The 27733-nt window shown below is 41.9% G+C and overlaps 1 protein-coding gene across 1 annotated transcript; it reads left to right on the forward strand.

Moving 5' to 3' along the window:
- Positions 1 to 2126: 2126 nt before the first annotated feature.
- On the forward strand, positions 2127 to 27496 carry LOC115077012 (protein-arginine deiminase type-2-like). The gene is made up of 4 exons (XM_029579129.1): positions 2127 to 2247; positions 9980 to 10056; positions 20342 to 20470; positions 25607 to 27496. Exons 1-4 carry the CDS (start codon positions 2238 to 2240, stop codon positions 25838 to 25840), a joined length of 450 nt encoding a protein of 149 aa, XP_029434989.1. The 5' UTR covers positions 2127 to 2237; the 3' UTR covers positions 25841 to 27496.
- Positions 27497 to 27733: the final 237 nt, after the last annotated feature.

A 27733-nucleotide genomic window follows, 5' to 3' on the forward strand; every position in this document is an offset into this window, starting at 1 on the left:
TTAATTTCTAAAAATCTCCATAGCATTCACAACGAACTCACAAACAGTCTTATCCCTCAGCAAGCAGTCATCCAGTTTCCACCCTCTAGAACAGGGGTGCTCAACTCGATAGTGTGCCAGCTTAGCAGGAGTTTCCAAATTCTATACTATCCGAAGACTTCTGCAAGGAGATCCCTGTCCCTACAGAATTTATCCAAGTCCAGAGATGGAGGGACAATATTTCATCACCTTGATGAAGTCAAGGGTAATTGGGACAGGGTTCTCATTCCTCTCAAAGGGTAATATACCTGGGAACTCCAAATGTCCCAGCTTCCATCTTTGCCTGGCTGGATTTCTCTGCAGAAAGTGAGTGAAAGCTAGATGCCACCACAGGACCTCTAATGAGGGCTTCCAAGGCATGGAGTCATGTGGAACTCCGCCTTATGGGAACTAATCTAATATCTTGGACCCAAGATGTTGAAGAGTGTCCTATTTGTCACTGGCTGCTAATGATATAAAGAAAGTCTTTACCAATTCAACTACTTGGTCCAATGGCTGGTGCCCTTGCCTGGAGATGGGGAAGAGACATTTTCTTCTGTATAGGATCCATTATAGGATCATCTTCTTGAGATGGGTCCTTACCTGGGTCAACTGTACTGTGGTGGTCGATGGTCAGTTAATAATTATATGACGCATCAGGTAACCAGGTTGGTGCCTTGACTGGCTAACATATGAAAACTACCTCTTGTCCATCTTCATATATTTATGAAACAAGGAGAGTTATTAAGCAGTATTTCATATATTAGTCTGTTAGGGTTAAAGACTGGATTTTTTACATCTTTCTCTTTTCTCACAGATTTTAGAATATATCTCTTTTTTTTCCTCTGTTACTATTGACATCCAGACAACAGTGTCACTGACCACTGTCTGACCCAAATTAAAGTCTGGATGCTAGCAAATCAAATAGTATTGAATATTCACTATCAGAAGCTATGTGGTTATCTTTAAGTTTACTACTTGACACTTGTACTGGACTAATAGTAGATGTTAACGTCAACCCTTTCAAGACACTGTTCAAAACCTGGGTTTCCAGTTCGATTCTTCTATGTCCTGCATAGTTTATATTTGTTCTTTGTTGTAGTCAGGGTTTGAAAATCAATGTTATTAAAATACATCAGACATTTTTTGTCTATGAATGATTTTAGAACAATTGTACAAGCCTTTTTTTAATTGCCATTGTTTACGAAAACTCCATGTTCATTGGTCTTCCGAAATATCAACTTCACACATTTTAGCTACACCAAAATGCTACAGCCAGACTGATCATAAATAGTTATATTAATGATCATATTTCACCAGTTTTAATTCAGCTTCACTGGTTGCCAGTAGCACAACATATGAAAATTCAAAATTTTAATACTGGTTTTTAAATCAATCCGAGGAGAGGGCCCTACTTATTTGTCCCACTTCATTTCAGTTTACCAACCATCTTGATGTCTAAGCTCTGAAAATAATTGTACATTGATTTTTCCCTCTTATAAAATATTCATATGCCTGTGATATGTGCCATGCCTTTTTAGTTATTGGGTCAATATAATGGAATTTGCTACCTCGCGATCTAAGTATTATCAATGACATCCAAGGTTTTCCACAGACAAAACTTAATTGTTTACTGAATCTTTTCCTAATATGTGAATTTATGTAACTTGACTTCTATTTTAAAATGTCTGTTTTGATGTATTGTATATCTGTTTTAAATATTAATGGTAACCATGTGAACTGCTTAGTATGATTCTATCGATTAAACAGTCTATAAGAATTTTAAAATAAATAAATAGCCATCTATGATAGACATCTTTCAGCCACAGACTGCAATCCTTGAAGCCACTGGAAGTGTCCTTCTTGGAGCCAGACATCTTTATGCTTTTGTTATCAATTTTATTTTATTTTTTTTGTAGCACTGAAAACAGCTGTTGAGGGATTGCAGAGGCAGCAAGGCAACTCTGAAAAGAGTTGAAGACTGCAGAAAAATGAAATGATCTAAAACAAGAGAGAGAATACACATCTGAGTGGATGCTTTCTGTAGTTCTGCCAGTTCTTAGTACAGTTTGATTTTATTTCTCTAGTTCATAATTTTAGTGTTTCTTTGTTTTTGTTTTCTCTTTTCTTCCCAGGGTTTCCGTTTACTCCTGGCCAGTCCAGTTGCCTGCTACAAACTGTTACAGGAAAAGAAGCGGCTGGGCCATGGAGATGCTGCCATGTTCCAAGGTAAGTTGGTACCTATACCTTTTTGCCGATACATCTGAGATCATTAAATCCAGGAATCTTGAAAAAGCATGATAGTGGAATGAAATTTCAATAAAGTAAATGTTACTAATAGTAATTTGCATTTAACATCTTTCAACTAAATAGAATCTCAATGCACATTATAGTTGTAATATTACAAAAATGTATGTCCAGTCCCTTCTAAGGTGAATAGGCTGGAAGCCAAGTTTGATTTTGAGTTTCATGATTGCTTCCAAATAGGACTAGTGATTATTATTTTTAAAATTCTTGCACAGTAAACTTAAGACAGGAATGGAAAGTCATACAAAGTCAATGGCTATGTGAAGATAGAAAATTACAGGGGGCAATTTTCAAAAGTCATTTAGCTGTGTGAATAAAAGTATGCGATTATTACACCCCACACTCCTATGAAGCCTTTCCCAGGATTAGGTCAGGCGAGGCACTGCATACATAGTTTTGTCCTGAAAACTTATCTGCAGAGAAAGTAGATGCAGGTCCTTTTTTTAGGCAATTTTCAAAGTGAATGCACGTGCACACCTTCTCTTTGAAAACTGGTACAAAATTGGCAGGTAAAACTATCTATGGACTTTTGTCTGCATGTCCAGTTTTGAAAAGTCCCCGCACAAAGTAAAGTTTTGTAAATTGGTTGTCCAAAAACAGTTTTCCCTTAATATGGCGGAAGGTAGTACATGCACATTAATTCACAGCGTACGTAATTCCTGGGGAAGTGTTTTGAGTGGGATTGGAAAACAAAGTGCATGGCTAGCTTTTTCAAGTCTCCACGCATTTTTATGTAGAAAATCTGCTGCAAAAAATACAGGGGTATGTATGCTTCGGTGTTTACTAAAGAGTATGTTGGGGAGATACCCGTTCCGGAGAAGGTTTTCATGGGTAATGATTCAGATGGACTGAACCAAATTACGGTGAACCTAGAAGATGTGGTAGGCCTGATTGATAAACCGAAAAGTAGTAAATCACCTGGACCGGATGGTATACACCCCAGGGTTCTGAAGGAACTCAAAAACGAAATTTCAGACCTATTAGAAAAAATGTGTAACCTATCATTAAAATCATCCATTGTACCTGAAGACTGGAGGATAGCTAATGTAACCCCAATATTTAAAAAGGGGTCCAGGGGCGATCCGGGAAACTACAGTGCCAGGAAAAATAGTGGAAAGTGTTCTAAGCATCAAAATCACAAAACATATAGAAAGACATGGTTTAATGGAACAAAGTCAGCGTGGCTTTACCAAAGGCAAGTCTTGCTTCACAAATCTGCTTCACTTTTTTGAAGGAGTTAATAAACATGTGGATAAAGGTGAACTGGTAGATGTAGTGTACTTGGATTTTCAGAAGGCGTTTGATAAAGTTCCTCATGAGAGGCTTCTAGGAAAAGTAAAATGTCATGGTAAAGGTGGTGATGTCCTTTCGTGGATTACAAACTGGCTAAAAGACAGGAAACAGAGAGTAGGATTAAATGGACAATTTTCTCAGTGGAAGGGAGTAGACAGTGGAGTGCCTCAGGGATCTGTATTGGGACCCTTACTTTTCAATATATTTATAAATGATCTGGAAAGAAATACAACGAGTGAGGTAATCAAATTTGCAGATGATACAAAATTGTTCAGAGTAGTTAAATCACAAGCAGATTGTGATAAATTGCGGAAGACCTTGTAAGACTGGAAAATTGGGCATCGAAATGGCAGATGAAATTTAATGTGGATAAGTGCAAGGTGATGCATATAGGGAAAAATAACCCATGCTAGGTTAGGTTCCATATTAGGTGCTACCACCCAAGAAAGATCTAGGCATCATAGTGGATAACACATTTAAATCGTTGGTTAAGTGTGCTGCGGCAGTCAAAAAAGCAAACAGAATGTTGGGAATTATTAGGAAGGAAATGGTGAATAAAACGGAAAATGTCATAATGCCTCTGTATCGCTCCATGGTGAGACCCCACCTTGAATACTGTGTACAATTCTGGTCGCCGCATCTCAAAAAGATATAATTGCGATGGAGAAGGTACAGAGAAGGGTGACCAAAATGATAAGGGGAATGGAACAGCTCCCCTATGAGGAAAGACTAAAGAGGTTAGGACTTTTCAGCTTGGAGAAGAGATGGCTGAGGAGGAATATGATAGAGGTGTTTAAAATCATGAGAGGTCTAGAACGGGTAGATGTGAATCAGTTATTTAGTCTTTCAGATAATAGAAAGACTAGGGGGCACTCCATGAAGTTAGCATATGGCACATTTAAAACTAATCGGAGAAAGTTCTTCTTCACTCAATGCACAATTAAACTCTGGAATTTGTTGCCAGAGGACGTGGTTAGTTCAGTTAGTATAGCTGTGTTTAAAAAAGGATTGGATAAGTTCTTGGAGGAGAAGTCCATTACCTGCTATTAAGTTGACTTAGAAAATAGCCACTGCTATTACTAGCAATGGTAACATGAAATAGACTTAGTTTTTGGGTACTTGCCAGGTTTTATGGCCTGGATTTGCCACTGTTGGAAACAGGATGCTGGTCTTGATGGACCCTTGGTCTGACCCAGTATGGCATGTTCTTATGTTCTAATTCCCTTACTGGTGAAGACTCTCTGGAAGCTTCGTGAGGATAGAGGGACTATGATTCTTATAGCCCCTTATTGGCCGAGACAGGTCTGATTTCCATTCCTGTGGGGAAATGTCCATCCAGAGACCGATCAATATGGGGTCTTCCCCAGATCTCATCATGCAAAACCAAGGCAGGCTGTAGCATCCTGATCTCCAGGCCCTGTTGCTCACAGCCTGGATGTTGGGAGGTTATTCTGCAGTCACTTGATCTATTAGAGGATGTGTCTGTGGTCCTGGTGGCTTTTAGAAAGCCTTCCACTAAAATGAAGTGGAAGAGGTGTTTTGTGTGATGTGAGCAAAAGGCTCTAGATCCCGTTCTTCTGCCCCACACAAGAACTGCTTGATTACCTTCTACACCTATCGGAAGCTGGCTTAAAAAACAATTCTGTTATAGTTCATCTTAGTGCAATTGGCGTATACCACCAAGGTGTAGCTGATACACCCATCTCTGTACAGCCCATAGTTGTATGCTTCATGTGGGACTGCCCTAATGCATCCCGCTGTGCCTTGGGACTTCAACGTAGTGTTAGCTCAGCTGATGAAAGCGCCTTTTGAGCCACTGCACACCTGTGACGTGAAGTACCTGAAATGGAATGTCATATTTTTGGTGGCAGTCACTTCAGCGTGTAGGGTCAGCGAACTCCAGGCCTTAGTGACTTATCCACTTTATACTACATTTTATCATGACAGGGTGGTCTTCCATACACCCTAAGTTCCTGCCTTAAGGTGGTGATGGATTTCCATTTTAACCAGTCAATCGTCCTGCCAATATTCTTTCCCAGGCCCCATTCACACCAAAGTGAATGAGCACTGCACAGTTTGGACTGCATCTGGAGCAGACCAGAAACTCAAAGATAGTCCACCCAACTTTTTGTTTCTTTTGATAATTGTCTAGCATATTGCATCTCCTTCTGTTATGCCCAGGCAGGACTGTATCTTGGGGGTCATATCAAGGCTCAGGGAGGAAGGCTCTGATATAGATTTAAGTAAACCCATGCTAAAATTGTACAAATACCTGCTATAATAATGGAAGTGAATGCATTTTTCATACTGACGCTAGAATAATCTGACTGAAAGTTTGCCCCCTGATGATTCCTTCTCGGGCGAAACAATAAAGGCCTTTGTCGGGGGGGTTTTGTTGAAGATTGTTACTTGGAAGTTTCGCATCAGCAGTGCTTTTCAAACCGGACTGCCGTTTTGTCCTAATTCATCATGTTCCTTTGAAGAATTGTTAATTTGAAGCTGTGAGACAGCGCTACTTTTTAAACCAGACTGTCACTTTTTCTAGTGTATTGCTTATGTTTGTCAGATTTACAACATTGGATTTACTTTGTTTGATCTTCTGCTAAGCTTAGCCACTTAGTGGTTTGTGTTCTTTAATTAGGGTTTTAATTCAGAACTCAAAATGACATATATGAAACTTTGAAGCATTTTGTTGTAGAAATATTTTTTGTGATTACTTCTGTCTTTATTACATTGGAACAGTTTCTTCATGTATAGTAACCAGTTTAAAAAAAAAAAAGAATAATTCTTCAGTATAAATAAAAGTGGATGTTCTATAATATTGTTTCATTAGTGTTCGTTTGTTGGTATTTGATATTTGTTTAAGTATTGAACACTTTTAAATTATTTTTAGCCATTATTTTTTGTTCACTGTGTGTGTGTATGTGTGTGTGAAACTTCTAATACTTCTGTTTAAATATATTGTAATAAATGCATGCAATAATTATGTTTATCATAAATGTAAATGGTTAAAAATATCATTATTTTTTTTATCCAGAGTCCACTGTTAATTAAAGTCACAGACTCTGGTAAATCTGTGCTACAGATTCTGGGAGCTCTGCCATGTCTGGGACATAAATCACTTCTAAAGCACTAGCTGGTTTCCCAGACCTGACAACTGAAGGAAAAAAAATGTTCATTCTAAACTGTTACATTTAAGAATGTCAGTTCTGTCTTGAGCAGTGCTGCACTGGGGTTTTTTTTAGGTAAAAAATTATTCAGATCAATTTAAAATAATTCTGAATGGGTCAGAGTTTGTATGCATAACATTTTCCTAATTGGTTGACTTTATAATTTTATCTCATATATACTAATGCGACTGGAATCTTATAAATCAAATTATTTCTTGTAAATTGAGCCCAGAAGGCATGAACAAAACTCAGTGCGTACCCTTAATATACTTTTTGATCTTTAATGAACTTTTAGCATTTCAGCAACCTTGGCTAGTCCTACAAATCTGATCAATGCAATCTGTATTCCTACAAACCTAATCAGTTCACTTTTATTGCTGCAATTATCTGTATTTCTTCATCACCTTGCCACCAAGCTAGTCTGGCTTCATAGAAACACCTTTTCAGAGCACCCTTACAAGTGGGCTGTAGGCCTTCAATTTCAGAAAGAAGCAGGCCACAAGTTTTACAAGATTATGGATCATACAACAGGGTAGAAAAATGTCACAGTAGAGCTGTATGGAGACATCCCCTAGATTTGTCCAGACACCCAGAGGGTGACAGAAGGTAAGCATTGTGGCAAGAACTAGGAAACTTGACAACCTCAGTTATGAGATCTTTGGCCTTGTAGGCCAACTGCATGTTGAAGAAATGGAAGCCCTTGTAAACTGGAAATGGAAGCTGGCCTCACTCCCAGCAAATGGCCTGATTACAAATGTATGTGCAATCAGTTGTCCCCAAAACTCTATCATGGTTAGTGTTGATACTGTCTATCATGAGGAAAATAAGTATATTGATTTATTCTCCTAAGGCACAGACTCTGTATAAAGTGGCTGACTGACTTATTCTCACTAACTCTGAGAGGGGTCTGGAAGCTGCCAGGGGCAAAAAAGACCAGGACTGTTGGGTCTTTAAGGTGGCCTGGCAAGTCATGACCTTTCTTTGTGAAAGGGCGCAGATACCCCTTCAACTGTTGGCAGAGAAATACAATAGTTTCCTTATAACTTGCTCTTCAGATTTGAAAATTGGGTTCTGGGCCTATATATCCTCTCCATGGGGGTGATACTGCCTCCTCCTGTGTTCTCTCCTCTGCTTAAGCAGATTCCACACACTTTTATAACACTCATTGCTGCACTTCACAACCAGGTTCATCACCAGCACACCCTCAGCCACATACACGCAGAAAAACAAACCAAAACATCCTGAGACACACTGAATGACAAACAGAAAAGACAGACATACCGACAACCACAGAACAAATGACGGGAAACTCACAGAAACAGCAGACAGATTTTAAAAATACAAATGTTCATCACACAAGCACTCCAAACATCTCCTAGAACTCAATCTGCTATATACAGCTTTGAACCTAGCACCAAGCACTAAGTCACAAAGACAAGTGAGGTTTGAATATGGGACCTTTACTAGCAGCAGTAAAAGTGTCTGTGCATATTTGATGATACACATTTACAAACCACTGAACTGTGCATGTACTTCCAAACATTTCTGGCAAAATTGTCATTCTGAAAACTAGTTTTGTGCATATGCATATATTTTATATGTACACTCCCCATGTAACACTTTGAAAATTGGCCCCAAAAATACCTGAATGTATTGATAATGCATATCCTGATGCTCCCAGGCTATCATTTAAAGGGTTGTAGTGGTCTAAATATTGCCCTCCCAGTTGCTGTAAGACCTTGAAGGGGTCCTGAGACCACCACGTCCCAACCACTCCTAGCTGCCCCATGAGGCTTCCAGAGTAAAAATAAAAGTTGAATTTCTGAGTATTGGTCCCACCCCTATCCCTCCCCAACGAGCCCTGGTGATCCTGTAGGGCCCATAAAGCTTCCTAAGGCACCCAGCCAGCTGATGTCACCCCTTTGCTCCAAGGGTGTTTTTCACCAAGGAGAGGGGGGTGGGGTTTGTGTCCAGGGACACTCACTTTGTAAACATTTTTTTGTTTTCACTTGCCCAAGGTCACAAGCAACATCATAAGGAGAAGCAGGATTTGCACCCTGGCTTATTTGGGTTTCAGCCTGCTACTCTAATCACTAGTCTGCTTCACTCCCTATCAAGGCCTTTGTTGCTAAAAGCGAGCAGAGCAGGAGAGCCTGACCTAGCAGCACGCATTTAAGCATTCACTGCAGTCTCCGCACCTGATAGAACAACAAGTGTTAGGGCTGCCAGAATGCATGGCTGAAACGTTAGAAGTCCTAGCGGTAACAAAGGCATCCACGTGCATGGGTTGTCTGACGGGCTACAGTGACAGAATGGTAGCAGTTGGATCTGTCTGTTTGGCTGCAAGTTCTTTAATAACTAGAAATCCTAATGAAAATGCAGGTGCTCATGTAGCCGAGCGCTTGGATAATTTTTTTTTTACATGCGGTATATCAAATCCAGCAAACACAAAAGAAACCCACCTGCCAGGGAACCTAGGAGGCTGGTTACTTGGGCAGCCGCCACGCTAGTATTGCTACCTCTTTAGATTATTTATAGAGCATCCTGGTTAGGAATGAGAAAGAGGAGTGGTAGAAGGAACCAAGTAGGGATCTTGTAGGTCACACTTTGGGCGGCAGCTGGGATATATCCTTAGCAGTGTGGACAGAATAACTGCACAGGGAGACTGGTCTTGTTTGCAGTTGTCACAAACAGTTTTGGAGCATGTGCCTCGGAAAGAATTTATTTACCATAGCTGGTGACATTTACATTGTATTATCTGCAAGATTCTTAAAGCCACTGCATGTGAGTGCTTGGGTTTTCTTTGTTCTCAACTCCAGTATGCATCACCCTGTATGGGTATATTACTGTGGAAACAATATTTAGGGATACAGGATGTCGCTGAAGGAGTAGTCCTTGACTGATCCCTCCCTTATGTGCGGTGATCATTATTTCGGCGGTATTGTAGCTGTGAATTGTTCACATACGGTGTTTGAGAGTATTTGGCACTAACCAGCAACTAACAACTCTGATGAAAATTTGGAGTCTATATGTCATTTAATTTATTTCTTATATAAACAAGGTCTGCCCAGAGCAGTGGATATATAAAGCAATAAAAACATTGGAACATTACATTTAAAAATATTCAGTTCTTAAAGGAAATGAATGCATGTTACAAAATAAAATATCAATATCCTTGTTTTTTAATACAGGGCTGGAAATGAAAAGGCTGACCATTAGCAAGTTACTCTCCACTGATTCCCTGGAGCAAGAGAATAACTATGTACAGGTAAAGACAGATCAAATTCAGGACTATATTAAAGTAAACTGGTATTTCTGTGAGAGTGCATCAGGGGCACAGCCAGAAATGGTTAACATGGGTGAGCGCTGCGGCCTGCCCTTCCCACCCACCCCCCATCCCTTACTCCCTCTTATCTTCAGGGCAGCGCTGTGAAACACCCTTTTTTTTTTGGCAACACTTTCGGGCCGATGCAGTAAAGTGCGCTCAGGCCGAGTGCACCGTTAGCTCCCATTTGGACGCGCGTTTTCGACATGCTATTTTTACCCCTTATACAGTAAGGGGTAATAGCCCGTGGAAAACGCGCATCCAACCCCCCTCCCCCGAAACTAATAGCGCCCGCAACATGCAAATGCATGTTGATGAGCCTACTAGTCCCACGCGATTCAGTAAGTAAAATGTGCAGCCAAACCGCACATTTTACTTTCAAACTTAACGCCTGCAGGAGTTAATTTCGGCCGGCACCAGGAAAGTGTACAGAAAAGCAGAAAAAAACTGCTTTTCTGTACACCCTCTGACTTAATATCATAGCGATATAAGTCAGAGGCCCCAAAGATAATAAACTTTTTAAAAAATCTAAAAAAAAAAAAAATAATCTGCCCTTGGCCCACAGCAGGTTTGGATGTAGAAGGAGTTGGGATTACACTGGAAACAAGTTCTTTAAGACAGATTGTCCATAGGCTGAATCTTGTCTTCCTTCTTTGTCTAAACAATAGTGAGCTGCAAAGGTGTGAAGAGAACTCCATGTTGCTGCTTTACAAATGTCCAGAATAGGTACAGAGCGAAGGTGTGCTACTGAGGTTGACATTGCTCTGACTGAATGTGCTTTTACTCGCCCTTGAAGAGTTAGGCCTGCTTTTTCATAACAAAACTGTATGCAATCTGCTAGCCAGTTTGACAAAGTATGTTTACCCACTGCTTTACCTGGTTTGTTTGGATCATAAGATACAAATAGTTGACTGGATTTCCTTTGGACTGTAGTGCGGTTTAAGTAGAAGGATAGCGCACGTTTACAGTCCAAGGTATGTAAGGCTCTTTCTCCCTGGTGAGAGTGAGGCCTTGGAAAAATGTTGGTAAAACTATAGATTGGTTCAGGTGGAATTCCGTGACTACTTTTGGAAGGAATTTAGGATGAGTACGGAGGACCACCCTGTCATGTAGGAACTTTGTAAAAGGTTCGTATGTGACAAGTGCTTGTAGTTCACTGACTCTTCTAGCTGATGTAATGGCTATGAGGAATACAGTTTTCCATGTAAGATATTTAAGGTCACAGGTATCTATGGGTTCGAATGGAGAACGCATGAGCCTGGCTAATACTACGTTCAGGTCCCATTGTATGCTTGGGGATGAAGTGGAGGTTTAAGGTGAGTTAAACCTTTCATAAATTTACTAGACGAGAGGCTGTGTAGAGATAGGTGCGTCTCCCAGCTTGTTATGGTAAGCTGAGATTGCACTCAAATGTACTCTTACAGATGAAGTCCTAAGACCAGAGTCTGAAAGATGGTATAGGTAATCTAGTAGTGAGGTAGTGGGGCAAGTGAAAGGATCTAAAGATTTCTGAGTGCACCACAAAGTAAACCGTTTCCATTTATAAATAATTTTTCTAGTGGAAGGTTTACGTGAGCTGCACTTGAGAGATAGTGGTTGGAAGGTTGAGTGGTTGTAAGATCAAGCTTTCAACATCCATGCTGTCAGGGATAGGGATTGAAGGTTGGGATGGCGCAACCGACCCTGATCCTGAGTTATGAGATTGGGAGCTACTCCCAGGCGAATGGATCCCTGACTGAGAGGTCTAGCAGTGTGGGAAACCATACTTGTCGAGGCCAGTATGGGGCTATGAGTATCATGGTCCCTTTGTCCTGTTAGCTTCACTAGAGTTTTGGTTATGAGTGGTATCGGTGGATACGCATATAACAGGCCTGAGTTCCAATGGCGAGCAAAGGCGTCCTTTGGTAGGCTGTTCTCCTGTTGTAACAGGGAGCAGTAATTGTTCACTTTGTAGTTCAGATGGGATGCAAAGAGATCTATTGTTGGTTGACCCCAGCGTTGGAAGATCTTGGTTGCTATCTTGGATCCAAGGACCACTCGTGTGGTTGGAACTGACGACTGAGGCGATCGGCTATTATGTTGCGGATGCCTGCCAGGTAAGTGGCTCGTAGAAGAATGAGTGTGCTAGGGCCCAGTCCCAAATCTGAGCTGCTTCTTGGCAAAGGAGGTAGGAACCTGTTCCCCCTTGTTTGTTGATGTACCACATGGCTACTGTGTTGTCTGTCTGAATCAGCACAGTCTTGTGTGAAAGGCAGTCCTTGAACGCATGTAGCGCATAACGTATAGCTCGAAGCTCTAGGAAGTTTATTTGAAAAGAGGCTTCGGCTTTTGTCCACGTCCCTTGGGTCTTCAGATGACCAATGTGTGCTCCCCAGCCTAAGGTGATCTGTAGTTAATGTCACTTGCGGAATTGGATGCTGAAAGGCAGACCTTTGAGCAAGTTGTTCATTGATGTCCACCAGAGGAGGGAGGAACGCAGTTCCTGCTTATCTGAAGGAGTGGAATGGAGACAATGGTTGAATGGCTTGAATCCACTGAGTTTTGAGTGTCCATTGCATAGTCGCATGGTCAGTCTGGCCATGGGAGTGACGTGAACTGTGGAGGCCATGTGACCGAGTAGGGTGAGGCCACTGATGAGCTGTAACTTGGGATTGATTTCGGAGAGAGTGTAGCCAGGAGAACGAGTGTGTAAGCACGGTCCTCTTGGAAGAAAAGCTTTGCTATGATGGTATGTAAATCTGCACCGATGAATTGTAGTAGGTGAGATGGTGTGCAATGGGATTTCTGGTAGTTGATGAGAAATCCCAAGGAGTGAAGCAAGTGGACTGTGAGCTTGAGGGAATTGAGAGCTCCTTCTTGTGTTGACTCCTGATGAGCCAATCGTCTAGATAAGGGGAATACATGCACCTTTTGTTTGTGAAGATGGCCACCAGGCCACTGCCAGACACTTTGTGAACACTCGAGGTGCTGAGGCTAGGCCGATGGGAGCACTCGGTACTGAAAATGTGTCCTTCGACCAGAAATCGCAAATACTGGCGATGAGGAGGAAAGATGGGAATGTGACCGTAAGCGTCTTGAAAGATCCAAGAGAGCAGAGCCAATCTCCTCTTTGAAGTAGAGGTAAACATGGTGCCTAATGATACATCCTGAATTTCTCTTTTTTGAGAAATTTGTTTGAGATTTTCTGAGGTCCAGGATAGGATGAAGGCTCCGGTTTTCTTTGGAATGAGGAAAATAGCGGGAGTAGAACTCCTCTGGCCCTGCTGAGGCCTGGGAACTGGTTCTTATGGCCCTGGCTCTCAGAGAGGGTGGATAATTTGTTTGTAGAATTTTGGAATGGTGGTTCACTGTCCAAGATGAGATTGTGGAGTTTTTCTTTGGTAACAGTGAGAAAATCCAATCGGGTAGCCGTGAGCTGTTATGGAAAGTAACCCATTGGTCCTGTGTTATGGAGGTCCAGTTGTGGTGGAAAAAGGCGACACGACCTCCTACTGGCAGGTATGGGAAGTGGGTTGGTGGGGTTGGCTGCTGCTCTCTGATTTTCTTTCAAACTCCCGACGTTGATAGCAGTTTGAGGAGGAGGTTGAGGCCTTGCAGGCCTTTGCCTAGCCTGAGGACGCTGAGCTGGGAGAGAGCCGTCTTGCTCGGTTTGATGGGGGGATAGTAGCGGCGTTGGCGGTAGTAAGGGCGCCTTATATCCCTTCTAGGAGGTCTCCTGGCCGGGGGTTGAGTCTCCTGAGGCAGTATGAGAGTTGCTTGAGTGTCTAAGTGTGGTCTTTAATAGTTGCAAACCGCTTCCTTAACTTTGTTGCCAACAGGTTATCCCCCAAACAGGAAGGTCGGCCAGTCTCTCCTGTACTTCTGGCCGGAGATTGGATGCCTTAAGCCAGGCCCATCTACGAGCTGTTATTCCTGAAGCAGAGAGACGTGCTGCAGTTTCAAAACTGTCGTATGTCGCTCTGACTTCATGTTTGCCTGCCTCTAGGCCTTTATGCACCAGTTGATAGAAGGGTTCTTGATATTGATCAGGAAGCGTGAGAACTAGGTCTTGGACTTGTTTCCAAGATTTCGTTGATACTGGTTCATAAAGAGTTGGTAAGATGCAATCCGAGATACCAACATAGAGCCTTGGAAAACTTTACGCCCCAAGTTGTCCATGAAATCTGTTGTCTTTTCCAGGTGGTGTAGAGGCATGAGACTTCAACCTTATAGCTGTTTTTCTGGGCAGGACTCCACTACCACTGATTGGTGAGGTAGCTGGGTCTTTCGAAACCCAGGGATTGGTTGGACTAAGTAGGTGGCATCTGCCTCTTATTACCGCTCGGCCAGTGAACCTGGATGTTCCCATATTCGGTACATGAGTTCTTGTAATACCTCATGCACTGGCACCGCCAAAATCTCCTTGGGAGGATCTACAAATTGTAGAACTTCCAGTGTCCTTTTGCCTGGAATCCACCTCTGCGTGCAACTGGAAAGGAATAGTGTCCGCCATGTCCTTAACAAAGTTTGAGAAAGATAAATCTTCCGGAGGAGACTTCCTATGGTCCTCAGGAGGGTGATGGTTCATACAGTATGTCCTCTTCTGAGGAGTACTCTGTGTCTATCTGTGCCTGTATCTTTTGGAGGACCTCAGTGGGTGTGGTGTAATTGGTACCAGCGGTTGTCTCCTTAGGCATCGGGTGGCAGTAAAGGGGACCGAGGCTGATGAGGCCTGGGGAACTCCTGAGGGTCCTGGAACAGGTTCTTCATCGATGTCTCTTGGCTTCTTCGATATTGCATCGAGTAAAGTGTCCAATTTATTCATTAGTGGTTGAAGAATGGTAAATTCTGAAGAAGGCACCGATGGAGTCACCGGTGGAATCGATGCCGGCATCGGGCGCGGCACAGAGGGCATCGGTGGTGGAATCGATGGTAGTATCGGCATCGATGGCGATGGATCCGAAGGCATCGGAGCTGGTGTCGATGGCGACATCGGTGTCGATGGCTGGAATGGTACCACATCGAGGAGCGCTTGTCGAACCGCTTGACGGATATAACCATCAAGTTCTGCCCGGATAGCTGATGGTATCAGAGCAGCTATGGGGGGAGGCGGCGATGGCGATACCGATACCTCCTCAGAGCCCTGAGGAGGTATGGTGCCCTGCACCGATACTGGTGGGGATCGCCCTGGTACCGTAGGCCTCGGAAGCCTCCACGCTCATCCGAGCTTTCTTAGCAGAGGAGGCGCATCCGTCGATGGCTCAGCGGGCACCGGTTCGATGGCATGCTGGCGTTGATGCCGATGCTTTTCTTTATGCTTTTCGCTGCCGGAGGTGGATGCCTTCGACGATGGCGAGGGGGAGGGAGTAGAAGCATCTCCGGCCTCACCTGGAAGTCGCCGTTCAGTACAACTTGCCGTATCGGACCCAGAAGGTGATGACTGGGCTGACGTCGATGTTGTTGGGAGCAGTTGAATTTTGAAGAGATGCTCCATTTTCTCCATCCGAGCTGATGTCCTTTTGATGTCATCTCGGCGCATAAACTACAGGACTTGACATCATGTTTCTCGCCGAGGTAAAGAACACATTCTTGGTGCGGGTCCGTAATGGACATATTTCGCACACAATTCGGGCATTTTTTAAAACCCGAGGCCATTTTTGCTGGACAGCCGTCAACGACTATGGCTTGAAAAATGGTATGGAACTGACGAAAATCACGGGGGGAAAACGTACCGCGATGGAACGGAAGGGAGATCCTTGCGGTGGAAAGTTTTTCCTGAACTTTTTCTAAAGTTTTATGTGTGGTGAAAATCACAACAGGACTCCAGATTAACCGCGAGGCTAATGGCTCCGTGGAAAAAAGAAGACTGAAGGGAGACCCCTGTGGCAGGGAATATCATGGCATGATGGGCATGCTCAGTAGGCACTCTGGTGCCAGTCAAAAGTTTCATAGAAACTTTGAGAGAAGTTTTTCCGTACATAGGGCTCCATTACTGTCACCCATATGTGAGGACTAGCATCCTGCTTGTCCTGGGATAACACCCAGAATCAAGTTAAGTTGAGTAGCTATTAGTTTAGAATAAAAATTTTACAACCTACATTCAGGAGAGAGATAGGTCTCTCATTTTGAGTTAATAAAGGCTCTCTTCTGGGCTTTTCTAGTAATACTATGTTAGCCTCCAAAAAATTATCTGAAGCTTTTCCATCTTTACTATATTGTGAATATAAAGCATTAAGACCTAGATTTATCATTTTGCTATAAATATAGCAAAAATAGCACCCACAATGAAAAAAGGGGAATGGTTAAGGTAATTTTTGAGATACCACAACGAGCACTAATTTACCGCATTGCTTAGGTATTTTAGCACAATGTGTGTTAAATTTATCGCACCTGCAATATTTTCACATCGTGAGCTGAGAAGCGCCCAGACAAGCTTTTACCACTTTTTAGAGAGACAGACAGACAGAGCCTTTTTATAAGGCTCTAATATAAATAAACTATTTATACCACTGTATGAGGGGTAACTAGTAACTCGGAGTGAGGTTTTTGGTGGTGGCCTAGGTTTTGTGGGGGTAGTCACGTCGCCACTTCGCAAAGAAGCCTGGCAGATCAATTAATACATACAGGAAGGTTTACAATAGCCTCGATGTGGAAGTCTGCTCCAACACTGAGTAGATGGCAGAATCAGGTACATGAAATACCTTTGGTAGAGAAGCTTACCCATCTGCTTAAATGGAATAGGTTGCTATATCAAAAAATGTGGTCCCCCTTCAGGGAGTACCGGAATAACCACTCAGTATCCTTATCCATACCCCCATCTCCGAAGAGAGGAAATCATGTATTAGATGCCTTGGGACCCACCCACCGCCCTCTACACCCAAACATAGAGTAAACACATGTAATAGCCATATAGCTTAAAGTATCTCCAGTGCCCATATCAAAGGCACCGTTATCAAGAGCCACTCAATCTCCCCCTTCCACGGAATACTAGTATCTGAAAGGTAATCAAAATCAGTCAAAGGGAATCAGGCCCAAATTGAGAATGCAGGATCCAGATTACTATGGAGATAGATTCCATTTTAACTATTTATGGCTATTTAAGCAAGCCTTCCCAGATCCATATTGAAAGACAGTAACATCTTATAAGACACTACACAATATTATGTAAATTATTAATGTAAATAATTCATCTTTACTACTCAACTATCTTACTCTAATTCTCTCCCCAGTTTTATGACCCTGTTGTAATGTAACTTTTATTTCTTTGCACTTGTTTATGTTCTGTTTTTTGTGCACACCCTCTTGTTATTTGTAAACCGGCATGATGGGGTTCCTAATCTCGAATGCCGGTATAGAAAAATCTATAAATAAAATAAATAAATAAACTATGCACTCAGATGCGCCCACTAACTCTAGCCAGTGCCAGATGTTTGAAGCTGCCAAATAACAAGAACAAGGAAAACCAACTGGATCAGACTTGTGACTGAAAGGGAAAAGCATCAGTCATAGCAAACCAGAATGTCTGTCCTCTGAGGAGCAGTTCCTCAATACCCATGAAGTTGACGACTTGTTGGAAAGAGACATCATCCATCTTCTGACAAACACAACTAAGTTAGCCTCAGTGGTCTAGGTCAGCAGACCAACTTCCCACAGTCTCTTTCAAGGAATCCAAAAATAGCTGAGCCTCATCTGGTGAATTGTAAATGACTGTCTTCCCTCATGGGTTACACATAGCTTGGCCGGGTACTGTAAGACAAAATGCACTTTAAACTTATACAACAGAATACATACAGGGGAAAAGGCCCTACATAGACCCATCACTCTCACCGAATAATCCTGAAAAATTAAGATTTTTTGATCTCCTATTTTCAGAGGAGGGCCTCGCTGCACAGTCTGCATGATCATCATTTTATGGTCAAAGTTCAAAAGGTGTGCAATTATAACCTGTGGCCGCTCCTGATTTTCCAAGCATGGACCTTGATAATGGGCTCTCTCAATCTGCAACGAGCCTGGAGCAAGCCCCAAGAAGAGCTTCTGCACCAGCCACAACTCCAAGAATCCCTGCAGCTTCGCTTCAGCTATAATTTTGGGATTCCCACCAACCTTAAATTATTCTGGCAGGATCTAGTTTCTAGATCCTCGGCCTTATCTTCAAGCTGAGCTACCTTGGCTTGCAAATCTGCCATGATCTTATCCACTTCGTACGCAGCATCTTCTGCACCAGAGACACATTGTTCCATGGCAGCTACCCAGCAAGTGACAGCCTCCATAGAAGCAGATATGGTATCGAATTTTGCAAATACTTGTTCATATTTAGCATCTAACACTTTAGTTACCACCAATGTCACCGCCTCTGTCATTTCACCATTGTGCACCGGCTCTGCTGTGGTTTTCTCCTCTTCCTGATCCGCCATCTTGGACTAGGTGACCTTAGCTTTATTCTTGTCTTTACAGGTTACTTTAGTTGTCATTACGCCATCCAAAGAGTCAAGAAAAACCCAGGATAAGCTCCCAAAATCGTAAGATGTTAAAAACCAAGCCAGTCAGAGTTGGATGTCAGCTGAGCGGTCAGATGGTGGGTAGGCCCCAAGAGCAGCACTAGCAGATGTCTTGCTCTCACCAAGGCATCACGTCATCACTGGTGTTTTAAATCGGTCTGCTGTGAAGATATCAAGTACTTGTGGTTATCTTAATACTGTAAATACTATTGGCCTCTGGAACTTGATTTTAGACTGAGGCCAGAAGGGGATACAATAAGCCTGTTCCATTTTAAACGGCTTTTCAAAACATACCTGAAGTATTCTAGGTATTACTTCTTATGATGTTAGTGCCTTCCATCCCCTCAGGGATTCCCAAAAGCCTTACATTATTGCAGCAGTTTCAATTTGCAAGATCTTCTACTGCCTTTCTCTCAAAGATTCAATTTGAGATATGCTGTCAATTTGTGGTATGCTGTCATACTGTATCTGTTATCTTTTCAAAGTCTGCTAACTGAACCTCGCTTTTACCAACTGCTATTTGTAAGACTGAGAATTGAATTGCCATCCTTTCTAGATCAGTTTTAATATCATGGCTAGCGTTAAAATGCTGATCCATCGGCTCCCGTATGCTTTGTAATTCCGCTAATACTGAGTCTCCCATAGCACGGCAGTCTTTACTTGACTTTTCTGGCATTGGAAGATCGTGTTTCTCTCTTTTCCCCCCACCCTGTACCTTTATTCATGGTATTTGTACTCCCGGATCACAGTAGCCTGCTACCAGCAATAGGAATGGGAGAAGTGTACTACAGCTACAGTGAAACTGCTGGGCCCGGATCGCAGGAGGCTACCACGATTTGGGAGTACAGCTACTATAAATAAAGGTACGGGGGCGGGGGGGCCTAGAAGGGAAAGGGTTGGGGTGAGTGGTAGAGTGGGAGGGCTGGAGACAATGCAATGTGTGCTTAAAATAAGAGGAAGTGGGAGCAGGGTGTGAGGGAGGGGGGACTCGCCCCAAATAAATTTTTTTTGAGCAGTGAGATGGGCCATTTTGGGGAGGGGACAGCAAGTTTGGCCCAGTTAGCCTTTGGAAATTGGGTGGGAGGAAGGCCGAGGACATGTTTGGGCCTGTAGGCCCGCAATGTTTTGGTTTTGTTTTTAAAAGGAATATAACAAAACCAATTATGTTCTTTTGAAAGTAGCCGTTTAAGTGAGAATTTATCCGGTTAACCATAGCCGAATAATTTTATACATAACCAGTGATATTAAAAAGAATATCCAGTTATGATTAAAGTTATACGGCTATAGTTTGTTAACTTTTAGTGGTGATTTGTCCAGTCAGCCTCAGTTCAATCTTCCTCCATAGCTGAGGTTAGTAGGAGCTGTCAGGATCTTTCTCACTCCATCTCACTGCTTGCTGCACCTATGCTACTGCAGAAGCCTCTCTTTACAACTGAATACGCTGCCAATGAACCGCTACTGGCCCCACCGTATGCTGATTCATCCCTGCTGGCTCCCTGCCAAAGTCAGTCACCCAGGGAGGAAGGGAAATATAGTAAAAATACTGCCATCTTGATTCTTCAACCCCTCTCAGACAGGGGAAAAATGCTGCTTTTAAAGTTTACATCCTTTTCCCACCATCACAATACATGTCTGCTTTGAAAATTCAGGTTAAAGTCTGCGTGTGCTTTGTACAAACAAACTTTAGCTCTTTGTGGGCTGCTGAAAATTACCTTCACTAATCTTAATCCTGATATTCTTCCTTTTGGCAGCACTGTATTGATTGGAACCGGGACATCCTCAAACAGCAGCTAGGATTGACAGAAGAAGATATCATCGATATCCCTGCCCTTTTTCGACTGGATGGATCTGGCAAAGCATTGGCTTTCTTCCCAAGCATGGTAGGCAAACACTTGTAGTAACCATGATTTCTAAATGGCATTGGAAGTGAAAACAATTTGGCTTGATGCATTTTTTAAAAAATGTAATAGCAAAGTTGGAAATTAAGCACCAGATAAGCAATATACTGGATTCTGAGAAAATGCTTAAAGTGGGCTGCAGTATCTCCCAGTGCCGTAGCTCCATGTTAGAGGCCAAGCATTCTGCTTCAAAGACTACCAGTTGCTGACTTGTCCTCTTGTCAAGCTCTTAGTTAATTGTTTAACGTTCCATATCTAAAGTTAATATTTTTTAAAAAATGCATTTAGAACATATGTCCGTATAACATTCCTCGTGCTCAGTGCAAAATTTGTTCTTACATTGAATAAGATGAACTGGCTTAGGATTTCATCTCACATGAGAAATAAAGGTCAGCAATAATTTAGTATTGGACTAAGTTAATTTGTGACATAGAAAGGAACATGTTTTACTGCTAAATCAACAATAGAAAAGGGATACAGACTGTGTTGCAAGAGTCCAGAAAGGGCTTCAGTTCTGAGAAACCCTTACTTTAACTAAAAACAATTATATTCCACATTCGTGTAAGCAATAATAAAATAAATAAGTGACCAGTGCTTTTTTTCTGGATTAAAAAGGTGCTGATATTCATGTGCAAGGCCTTCCATGGGGATAGGATGAGCGGGGATAACCTCTCTGGGCCCTCACCCCTGCAACTAGCCACAGAGCCTATGAAATGACAGCATTGCAAATATTATACCCGATCCTATAACACCAATGGACTCCTACTGGGAAAATAGAACAAACTGCTACAGTTCACTACACAAAAACTACACACTATCAGAATACCTCATCTTGTTCACACAGTCAGAACATGCATATATCTTCTCCAAATATAGAATAAGTGACCATAAATTAAAAATAGAAATATGCAGATAAAAACTGAACAGGAAACCAAAGGAAGCCATGCAGTGCTACACTGGAGAAATAGAAGCAGATATGCGATGACTTCCTGTTATGCAGTGCTGGTGGAAGGTTACAGTGTAGAGGCGTTCTGAAATGACCTACTTAATTGGTTCAAATTTCTTTTCTCTGCTAACTTAAGCCTGGATTTTCTAAGGTCGCAGACCTTAGAAAATCCGGCAGTAATGATAGGGATACTCTGAAATGGGGTAATGGGGGCGGGCCTGTGAAAGCCGGCAGCCATCGCACCACTGCGGTGCGCTGGCTGCTGGCTTTTGCACCGAATAACTACACCATAAAAGGTGTAGTTATTCGGCACGAAACTGGCGGCAATAAGGGTCCTTACCTTTCGCCGCCAGCGATGTGTCCGCAATGTCGGCCCCGGTGCCACCCCGATTCCTCCTCATCCGGGGCCGACTCTGCCCCCATTTAGTGATTGCACGCGAAAAGTCCCTTTACAGCATAAATCGCTTTTGAAAATGACCTCCTTAATCTGGACTAATTCCTGGTATAATTGTTTCCTAAATTGGCAACCAGGAAGCTCTCCATTTACTTTTTTTTCCCCTTGGATATTATTACCTAAGATGCCTCATACTAAAAGAAGGGCGAAGATTAGAGATAGTATTGCCTCTTCACTGATACAGGCCGGTCAGCAGCCATGGATTGATAACTTTTTCGCGGCCTAACCTTTAACCCTGCTGGGAGACACAGCTGCTGGGAAAGCCAACTTAGAATGGGAGTCGGCTTCTTTGGCTGAAGGAATATCATTAAGCCTGGTGCACCTATTCCACCCTCCTCACCGCTTGCCAGACCATCTTTTCGGCAAGTCCCCCTCTCCTTGCATTTGGAATTGGGAGAGAGAGAAATGTTGGCGGAAAACCTGGTACAGGAGACCTCAGAGAAGGATCGGTGTCTCCTGTTACTACTGTCAAGAGTCCTGGCCGGACCTTGCTGAGGATCAACAGAATTGGAGCCTCAGGAACTGGGGAAGGTATTATTGACCCTTCTGGAGCAGGATAATTCAATTTGATGGTATGCTTAACAACTAGAGATCCCTTGATAAAGCCTGCCACAATTACAATGAATTCTTTATGGTCTGCATTAGTATCTTCAGTGTTGGGAAAAATAGTGGAAACTATTCTAAAGATCAAAATCACATGGCATATAGAAAGACATGGTTTAATGGAACACAGTCAATATGGATTTACCCAAGGGAAGTATTGCCTAACAAATCTGCTTAATTTATTTGAAGAGGTTAATAAACATGTGGATAAAGGTGAACCGGTAGGCATAGTGTATTTGGATTTTCAGAAGGCATTTGACAAAGTCCTTCATGAAAGGCTTCTAAGAAAACTAAAAAGTCATGGGATAGGAGGCGATGTCCTTTCGTGGATTACAAACTGGTTAAAAGACAGGAAACAGAGAATAGGATTACATGGTAAATTTTCTCAGTTGAAAAGGGTAAACAGTGCAGTGCCTCAGGGATCTGTACTTGGACCGGTGCTTTTCAATATATATATAAATGATCTGGAAAGGAATACGACACGTGAGGTTATCAAATTTGCGGATGACACAAAATTATTCAGAGTAGTTAAATCACAAGCGGATTGTGATACATTACAGGAGGACCTTGCGAGACTGGAAGATTGGGCATCCAAGTGGCAGATGAAATTTAATGTGGACAAGTGCAAGATGTTGCATATAGGGAAAAGTAACCCTTGTTGTATTTACACGATGTTAGATTTCATATTAGGAGCTGCCACCCAGGAAAAATATCTAATCATCATAGTGGATAATACTTTGAAATCGACGACTCAGTGTGCTGCAGCAGTCAAAAAAGCAAACAGAATGTTAGGAATTATTAGGAAAGGAATGATGAATAAAACGGAAAATGTCATAATGCCTCTGTATCACTCCATGGTGAGACCGCACCTTGAATACTGTGTACAATTATGGTTGCTGCATCTCAAAAAAGATATAGTTGTGATGGATAAGGTACAGTGAAGGGCAACCAAAATGATAAAGAGGATGGAACAGCTCCCCTATGAGAAAGGCTAAAGAGGTTAGGGCTGTTCAGCTTGGAGAAGAGACGGCTGAGGGGGGATATGAATAATAGAGGTCTTTAAAATCATGAGAGGTTTTGAACGAGTAGATGTGAATCGGTTATTTACACTTTCTGATAATAGAAGGACTAGGGGGCACTCCATGAAGTTAGCAAGTAGCACATTTAAGACTAATCAGAGAAAATTCTTTTTCACTCAAAGCACAATTAAACTCTGGAATTTGTTGCCAGAGGATGTGAGTGCAGTTAGGGCTGGATTTTAATACCTACGTGCGGGCATACATTTGTGCGCGAAACCCGGTGCATACAAATGTACGCCTGATTTTATAACATGTGCGCGCAGCCGTGCTCATGTTATAAAATCCAGGGTCGGCGCGCGCAAGGGGGTGCATAATAGTGCTCCTTGCATACGCTGAGCCCTTGGGGAGCCCTACTGGCTTTCCCCATTCCGAGGCCACTCCGAAATCGGAGTGGCCTCGGAGTGAACTTTCCTTCCACCTCCCCACCTTCCCCTCCCTAACTCGCCCCCCAGCCCTACCTAAAAAGCCACCCTAACCTTTATTTTATAAGTTGCGCCTGCCTCCGGCCCCACCCCGTCCCAGACCGCCCATGCCCCTTTTTCCATGCCCTGGGACTTATACGTGTTCCGGGGCTTTATGCTTGCCACCGGGCCCTTTGAAAATAGGCCCGGTGTGCATAGGGCTTTGAAAATCTGTCCCTTAGTGTAGCTGGGTTTAAAAATGGTTTGGATAATTTTTGGAGAAGTCCATTAACTGCTATTAATCAAGTTTACTTAGGGAATGACCTCTGCTATTACTGGCATCAGTAGCATGGGATCTTCTTAGTGTTTAGGTGTTTGCCAGGTTCTTGTGTCCTGGTTTGGCCTCTGTTGGAAACAGGATGCTGGGCTTGATGAACCCTTGGTCTGACCCAGCATGGCATGTTCCTTTGTTCAAAAACACAGCCCTGGTAATGTTGCCACTAAATACAGTACATTGTAGAACATATAAAGGACCGGTGCTACTTGTATTGCTAAAATATGCAAACAATTATCATGCTGCCCTTCCCACAGATCCTAATGGAGCCATTCATTTGCTTCTTTTTTTCTCCCAGAAATAACTTTATGAATGTGAACCCTGTTTATAGTTGCATTGGAGTTTGAGTAAGGTTGCCAGATTTTTGGTGGGTGAATATGGGACACTTGTTTACTGTAGTGCCAGTAGTGTTGAGGGAGTTGTGTGGTGGACTGTCCCTATGAAAACCTTTAGTAATCTAGTCTCAAATTATAACTTTAAATTTTGCCAACTCAAAATATTTCAAGCCCAGTACAACAATCTCAGGGTTGCCTGGTACGTCCTGCATAGCAGAGAATTAATTATGCACCAGAAACAAGGCAAGAGCCAAATTGAATGCCCAGGTTTCTAATAAAAATCAGAAGATATTATTGGAATACTATCAATTGACAAACTAGAGCCATCAAAATTAGGTGGCAAGCCAGATCTGGTAAACTACACAGCCTCTTTCATAGCAAGATTTAATAGCAAATTATTGCTAATCCTCCATTTGTTTACATCTGTTATACAATGTTTGGCCAAATCCAATGTATAAATCAAATAATTCTGCATATATTTTAAAACCAGTGTTATATGATTCTAAAATATAAGCCTACAATTAAATATTAAATATGAATGACAGAATAGAGCCCTGAGGCACTGCAGAATGTGTTGTATACCAAGCAGAGTATCTGCTGATCTTTGTTAGACAAATGACTCAAACTACTGAATTATATCCCCTCCCAAACCACTTCCAGCCAGCCTAAGAAGTAGAATTGAGTGACTAACCGTGTCAAAGGCGGCAGAGATATTTAAAAACAATGCCAGCACATAGCTTGGACACTTTTTTGTGGCTTTCTTTCCTATTTTTTTGTCTTGTAGTCTTGACTAGTGTGAAGGCACACAATGGCAACATATTCCTCAGTTCTCCCTAATTAAGAATAGAAAAAAAATGTTATCATTAGCAATCACTAAAGACAACTAAACCCCATTTTATAAATGTGAGTGCAACAAGGTACGGAACTTTTAGCTTATACCTTTGCTTTTCTTTCTCCTCTGTACAGGTGAACATGGTTGTCCTGGGGACTGAACTTGGAGTCCCTAAACCCTATGGCCCAATCATTGAGGAGACCTGCTGCTTTGAGGAAAATCTGATCTCGTTGCTGAAGCCTCTGGGGTTGAACTGCACTTTCATCGATGACGTTGTTTCTTACCACAGGAAGCTGGGGGAGGTCCATTGTGGAACCAATGTCCGCCGGAAGCCTTTCACTTATAAATGGTGGAACATGGTCCCTTAAACACAGAGTTTTCCCATAGATGACTAAGTTAGAGGGACTATAAACCCAGCTCCATTTTTCTTGTTTTTTTGTTTGCATAATAAGTTTAATACAAGTCCATAAAGACCCAGTTTCTTTCCTTTACCATTCAGGATCTGGGGCACTGAAATCTCCAGTGTTTGAACTCATAAAGGTCAATATTCAGAGAGCCAGCAAGTTATTAAAGTTATGCATGTTACTTTATCCAAATATTCAGCAGAATTTACAACTAGAAAATGTTATGTACAGAAGTTTACCTGTATAACTTTTGAACAGATATCTTTCCAGCCAGAGTTATGCATGTAACTTCAGATAGATAACACTCAATGTCTGTGTGCACTGGCTAAAGGTTACACCTCCAATGCTGCCTCATTTCATCTGGATAGGTTTTATGCACATAAGTTATGCACACAAAATATCTCAACTTGGTAGGTAGCAAATACACAAATCATGGCTTATCTCTAACTATCTCCAAAAGTTAGCTGGACCCAATCTTTGAAAACTGACTTCTAATTGTTTGTTCTGTTTTGAAATAGTTGATAAAATATATACTGCATTGGATGTCTTTTGCAAGATGCTGAATGGTTTTGTTTGCATTTTCTCCCAATGTACACTAAGGTTCTTTAGTAATTGTATTTCCTTTTGTTTTGTTTTGCATATGTTATTGCCAGAAGAATTAGGGCTGTTAACTGTCCTGATTTTTTTCCGACTGTACAGAAAAAATGTGAAGGCTAAAATGTTTGAATATCCTGATTTTAGCCCTCCATCTGCAGCTTAGCATCTAATTCTCCCCTGTGATTATACAATACAGTGTGTGCGCATTGGTAGCTACTCTATATTCAATACATGTTGGATACATTTATTTTATGCAAACAACACACTACTACTATATAAATTTCTGACTTCGAAAAACCAAACCAAATGACTAATTATATTAAATAATGTAGATAATCATATGTTGGGACCGAAACATATCACAGCCTTATTCATGCTGTCTATTGTTTTAACAATCCCAACCTACAATATAACCCCACTCTCGCTCAAAATTCAATCTAATAAATTGTTATATGGGATGGTGTAGGTTTCAGACACAGTCTGTTGCTTGCCTCCACGGCCTTGCTTACAGATATTTCTTTAATGTAATCATAAACCTACCTCCTTCCCAACCGCCTATATTTTTTATTAATTCTTTAATTTTTTTATTATTATTTTCTGTGCATTTTCCTTGCGTTTTGTGAATATAAAATCAAATTATTTTGCTATTAAATACCGTCTTGTTTAACTTAAATCATGCAATTCCATCTATCTGCATGCCAACTTTATTACATATCCAAATCAAATATCTGTAAGCAAGGCCGTGGAGGTAAGCAACAGTTTGTGTATGAAACCTACACCATCCCATATAACAATTTATTAGATTGAATTTTGAGCGAGAGTGGGGTTATATTGTAGGTTGGGATTGTTTAAGTTTAACCTCACTACGGGCAGAGATTTTTTTTATAGAGTCTATTGTTTTAAGGCATCCTCCATATATCTGCATGTCTGAGTTCAAAGAAGTGAATATAAAATCAATTACTTGGTGATGTGTTCAACTTTTGAAAAACTATTATTAAATAAAAATACTCATCTTGTATATGATGCCCACTAGTTTTCACTTGTTTCTGTGAAAGACTAAGAACATTAGAAGTTGCCATACTGGGTCAGACCAAGGGTCCATTAAACCAGCATCCTGCTTCCAACTGTGGCCAATCCAGGTTAAAAGTACCTGGCAAGTACCCAAACATTAAGTAGATCCCATGATCTAATGCCAGTAATAGCAGTGGCTATTCCTTAAGTCAGCTTTTCTAAACAATTCACTGTCCATACAAACACCTA

Source organism: Rhinatrema bivittatum, chromosome 15, assembly GCF_901001135.1.
Source record: "Rhinatrema bivittatum chromosome 15, aRhiBiv1.1, whole genome shotgun sequence".
Classification (NCBI taxonomy): Eukaryota; Metazoa; Chordata; class Amphibia; order Gymnophiona; family Rhinatrematidae; genus Rhinatrema; species Rhinatrema bivittatum.